We start from the raw sequence: 6,000 nt of genomic DNA on the forward strand, positions 1-6,000 counted from the left end.
TGTCTCCCTCATGCCTGTGATTTGCGTTACTGTAGGAGGAATCACTCATGACACTTTCCAGAAAGAGCTCATGTGCTTTGACCCTGATACCGACAAATGGATTCAGAAGGCACCGATGACCACTGTCCGAGGGCTGCACTGCATGTGTACCGTGGGAGAAAGGCTGTATGTCATCGGTGGCAATCACTTTCGAGGAACAAGTGATTATGATGATGTCCTAAGCTGTGAATACTACTCACCTATCCTTGACCAGTGGACCCCCATCGCTGCCATGCTGAGAGGGCAGAGTGATGTTGGGGTTGCAGTCTTTGAGAATAAAATCTATGTGGTCGGTGGGTACTCCTGGAATAATCGTTGTATGGTCGAGATAGTGCAGAAATACGACCCTGATAAAGATGAATGGCATAAGGTGTTTGATCTCCCAGAATCCCTTGGGGGCATCCGAGCTTGCACCCTCACAGTTTTTCCACCCGAAGAAACTACACCATCCCCTTCTAGAGAGTCCCCTCTTTCTGCACCTTAAGGTCATCCCTACAACTAAGATGCTGTAGTTCTATATCTTTGCCGTGTGTCATAGATTCTCTTATCCCCTCCCCCCCTTAAGTAGTATATGTTAGGATTAGCCTACAGTAATTGATACAGATATTGGGGGGGGGATGATATTGATGTTCTTTGTGCTGTTTGTTTGGCTTCGAGTGTTTATAAAGTGGTGACAAAACCATTCTGGCAATTGTATCCGTTAGAAGCTGATGTTTAACATATATGGAAAAAAAAAGAAAAAAAAACAGCCGAGGTATTGTCTATAAAATGTATCTTCAGTACTTTTTTGACGCTTGTACTGGGTGTGAGGTATTTGTCATCTTACATTTGAGAACCCAATACACCAAGTGGAAGGTGGATTCTAGTAAATGTGCAGCTGTGCTAACTAGGCTTCAAAGTAAAAGTGTTTCCTTTCATCTTTTGACTGTGAGATGTGGAAGGGAGGCAGCCGGCTCCAACAGAAAGTAGACTAAAAGTTGCCAACTAGCATGAGCTACCTCCCTCTTTCATAAAGTATTTTTGACACATCTGCCAACCCACCTACCTGTCTATATGGGTGCATTGAGAACATATAAAGTTTCTTAGACACACAGGAGAAATAATAACTGCAATTGGCCAATAGTCATTTCAAGAAAGAAAGAGAAAAAAAAAAAAAGCCTGCATGGCCTCTCTACTGATAAACAAGGACATGGGGATTTTTCACACCCATACACATACCAAACGGAAAATTAAAAAAACTGAGTGGCACATCAGATAAATGTGAAAATTGTTCCTAAAAATATTTTTCCTTAAAAATGGGAATGCCCGTGTGTTTGAATCATAATTAATTTAGGTGGATAAGGGCTAGAAATTTGGGGCAACTAAATTTTGTCATTTGACCAGATTTGATTTTCCTAAAACTATAACCTACAACTTCTCCTTTGCTGTTGAGGTAACTGACATATTATCTGTATCCTGTATACTCTAAGTTCATAAGGTTATTTAGCACAAAGTAGAGCAGCTTTACCTGGTGAGCTGCTGTTGCTCAGTGAATTCAACTTTCATGTTTTACCTTTCTTTGTTGTTGTTGTTCAATAAAAAAAAACATTTAATGTCATTTTGGCCTGAGGCATCTTGTTACTGTCTAATTTGATTTTTTTTTCCTTAAATATCTTTTCGTTGTTGTTTGGTTTGACAAAATTCGAATGACCAGAATTTACAGCCCTAGACAGTTTGGATTAGTGAATGTCAAAGAACTTTATTCAAGGAAAACATCCCTCTTACCCAGTCTAAGGACTAAGGGCTTTGGTCAAAAGCCATTGCTGGTTGTATTTGTGGAGTTACTTTCTGGAAGATTTACTGCCTCCTGTAGCCCCAAAGAACTACCAAAATCTCTTTCTGTCTCTGTATCTCTGTCTCTCTATTTCTTTATTTGGGGGGAGTTAAAGTATGATTACAATACATTTGTTGACAGATGGGTACAACCTTCCTCCCCATGGTAGATGTCTACAAAATACTCGTACCCCCAACATTCTTCAGAACTCCAAAGACACTGTCCAGGTCCACCCTTCCACTCCTTTCTTAGAGTTGAATGCTTTGGAGGAATACAGCAAACCCAGCCTTAACTGCACTTTTTGTTTTCCTTTTTCTAAACAGCTCTATTTATTTATTTTTCAACATGTTATTTATTTTGGATAGAGACAGAAATTGACAGAAAAGGGGTAGATAAGGCGTGATTTAAAAAAAAGACACCTGCAACACTGCTTCACTACTTGTGAAGCTTCCCCCCTGCAGGTCGAGTCCAGAGGCTTGAACCCAGATCTTTACATGTGATACGTGTGCTTAGCTGAATGTGCCACCATCAACCCCCTAGTTTCCCCTTTCTATCTGTGCTTCTGTCTATGAGTGAAATCATGCAATTTTTATTCTTCTCATTTTGGTTCATCTCAGTCAACATGATTCCTTCCAGTTCCATCCAGGATGAGGTAAAGGAGATTCCTTCATCATTTTTAACAGCTGAGTAGTATTCTATTGTGTATAGATACCACTACTTTCTTTCTTTTTTTTTTCTGACCCATCTTTTTTTTTTTATTTAAGAAAGGAGACATTAACAAAACCATAGAATGAGAGGGGTACAATTCTGCACAATTCCCATAACCAGATCTCCATATCCCATCCCCTCCCCTTCCCATTCTCTATCTCTCTGGGGGTATGGATCCAGGGTCGTTGTGGGTTGCAGAGGGTGGAAGGTCTGGCTTCTGTAATTGCTTCCCCGCTGAACATGGGCATTGACTGGTGGATCCATACTCCCAGTCTGTCTCTCTCTTTCCCTAGTAGGGTGGGGCTCTGAGGAAGTGGAGCACCAGTACACATTGATGGGGTTGTCTGTCCAGGGAAGTCTGGTCAGCATCTTGCTGGCATCCGGAACCTGGTGGCTGAAAAGAGAGTTAACATACAAAGCCAAACAAATTGTTGAACAGTCATGGACCTAAAGACTGGAATAGCGCAGATGAAATGTTGGGGGGGTATTCCCTGCATTCTCTTGTGTACTTCTGCTTTCAGGTATATATTTTTCCCCTAGTTTATGGGCACGTGTGAACCTATGCTCTGTCTCAGGGGACCTGCACTGTATCTAGGTTTGGGGACTTTATTGGGGAGTGGAACACCTGGAATGGAATTAGAGAATGCTATGAAAGGAAAGGTCTCACCCGAGTGATGGAGCTGAAGGGTTGTCATTCCACACCTGAAGTCTCTGGTCACAGTCTGAAGTGAAGCATGCTGGGGTGACACTCATTGCGTTGATTAGGTTGCAATCCGCGGATGCAATATTATTTGATTTGAATTGAAAGCAGCATGCAGAAAAGTGGGCCCCACCCTAAGGTTCCAGGACTGGGGGAAATATAGGCTCTATAGTGGAAATGTCAGGTTCCTGTTGTCTTAGGGTTCAAGAAGACAATGGATAGTTGTTGTTATCTTCACATTATTTGGTGATAGGGTTAACTTTGGAAAGTCCCTTTGTTAGGGTTTGGGGTATAATACCCAGCATCTTGTATATAGCTGTGCTACTGGTTGCTTCTGTTCTCCCTGGTCTAGGCTTTTGGGAGAGACAACATATCAAAGACAGCCTATGTATTAAAAAGACTCAGTCTGTGTTTTAAGAAGTTCTAGACATATCATCAGTTTTTCGCCTCTCATATTAATTAAATAGTGGTTTATATGTTTACACTTTAATAGGATTGTACATAAACACCACTCCCACCACCAAAAGACCGTGTCCCGGCATGGCAGGGGGTGGGGGGTGGGGGGGACGGCGGGGATGGTACCACTACTTTCTTAGTCACTCATCTGTCCTTGGGTACCTGAGTTGCTCCCAAGTTTGAGCAATTACAAATTGTGTTGCTATGAACATAAGTATACCTATATCTCTTCAGCTGGGTGTATTTGATCTCTTTGGATATATTTCTCAAGAGAGGAATTGCTGGATCATAGGGTAGGTCCATTTCTGGTCAGGTAAATGTGTGGGGTGTGTTATCCTGTTATTTGAGAAGATTCACCTTGCTTAATGTGAAGGGGTTACATTAATGATCCAAGAATTTTTTTTGGTTTTGTTTGTTTGTTTGTTTTTCTCCTCAAATCACTTTATTGAGGAAATGTTGAGTTACTGGATTGTTGTTGTCTGAGAGGTACAGTCTCCTATCTCCCCAAAATAGGTACAAGCACACCCCACTGACTCCCGACTTGTCATCTCCCTCCACTATAAGGCAGTAGGTCCCCAACCTCTCCTCTCCCATTTTTGGGTCCTTATTAAATCAGTCTATTTATGCTTTATGCTGCAGTTTTCTGTGATTTGTTTCCTAAGTCTGACCATTGAATAAGATCATGCCATACTCATTCTCCTTCTGGCTTATTTCACTTAGCATAATTCTTCCCAGTTCCACATGAACGTATTGCAGCAAAAGAGAGGGTCTCATCTTTTCTGATAGCTGAACAACATTCCATTAGATTTAGATTTATTTATTTATTTATTTATTTATTTATTTATTTTTAAGATGTAATGTATGAGGCAGGTTCAGAGCACTACTCTACTCTGATATGTCTGGTGCTGGGATTGAACCTGGGGCCTCATGCATGAGGGTCATGCTCTCTACCCATGGGAGCAGAGGGTGAGAATCTTTTGCAGACACCCATCACAGGCAAATGAGAAATTGTACCCATGTGCCAACAACTGTACTATAAACCATTAACCAGCAAAATATAATTATAAAGAAGACAACTAAAAAATTGTTTGTGGGTTACATTAGGACCCTATATCCAATCCTACATGTTTTCTCTGCAAATGACCAGCTTAAATCGGAACCAAAAATTTTAAGCTCTAGCGAACTAGAATGTCAAATTTCCTCATGAATTAGTGAGATATCTTTCTTTTTTTTTAGTACTGCTTCACTGTTCATTAATCCTCTCTCTTTTTTATTAGTGATTTAATATTTATTTACAAAATTACAAGGGGTAGGTATAAATATACAGGGGTATAACTACACACCTTTCCTACCAACAGTGTTCTGAATTCCCAGTCCCTCCATTGTAAGCTACAGCAGTTTTCCTAAAGTTACAGATATGGGATAACTATTATTTATACAACTGTCTGTCTATATTTGTATATAAGTACACATTTTTAAGGTTTCATCTTCTCTTCCATTCCAAGTCACACATACACCTATTACTACATCCAAATGGCCCTCTCTGTTTCCTCTTCTCTGTCTGGTTCCTGATGGAGTTGGAGTCCAAAGCCCTCTGGTTATCTTCCCCCTATCATTTCTCCCCTACTGGGAATATGGATCAAAATTATTTTGGGGGTGCAGCTGTGGGAGTTCTGACGTCTGTAATTGCTTCTCCACTGGACATAGACTTTGGCATGTCTATCCATACCCCCAGCCTGTTTCTTTCTGTCTTTCCCTAGTGGAGTACAGCTCTGGAGAGGCGATGTTCCAGGACACATTGGTGAGGTTATCTGCCCAGAGCAATCAGAATGGAATCATGATAGCATCTGCAACTTGATGCCTAAAAAGCAGCAAGATATAAAGCACAACAAAGTGGTTAATGAACAGCAACCAAAAAGTAGGAACAGAGCAGATGAGAATGGGGAATCTTAGGGTGGAAGGATTTTCAATGCAGATGTTCCTATCTCTGTCTTGGTTACACATAAGGAAAATCGTTTTCCTATCAGCAACACTTTTGAATGTTGGGAGAAGCTTGGTATGAATTTCAGTGACACCTTCCCATCCCCAGCTAGACTGTTCTTCAGCCAGCAGTTGGTCACGTGATCTCTCTGTTCTCTGCCTGTAGGCCATTTGCATGATTTTGACCTGCCTGAAAATGGAAACATGTATAGGAGAGACTAGTGGTCCTGCAGGTGTACACTAAGTCCATCTTTTTTTCAAGCAGTGGTCTTTCTCTCCATCCTGTGGCCTCTTCCTTCTGTCT

General features: G+C 41.1%; 1 protein-coding gene across 10 annotated transcripts in view; it reads left to right on the forward strand.

The window, feature by feature from the left end:
* KLHL13 (kelch like family member 13) overlaps nt 1–1,636 on the forward strand; it is a 264,819-nt gene extending 263,183 nt beyond the window's left edge. For all 10 annotated transcript variants that reach the window (XM_060183005.1, XM_060182999.1, XM_060183004.1 and 7 more), the window contains one exon: nt 36–1,636. In XM_060183005.1, the coding sequence (XP_060038988.1) occupies nt 36–523 (488 nt within the window). In that variant the 3' untranslated portion in view covers nt 524–1,636. The remainder of the gene's footprint in view (nt 1–35) is intronic.
* Nucleotides 1,637–6,000: the final 4,364 nt, after the last annotated feature.

Source organism: Erinaceus europaeus, chromosome X (assembly GCF_950295315.1).
Source record: "Erinaceus europaeus chromosome X, mEriEur2.1, whole genome shotgun sequence".
Taxonomy (NCBI): Eukaryota; Metazoa; Chordata; class Mammalia; order Eulipotyphla; family Erinaceidae; genus Erinaceus; species Erinaceus europaeus.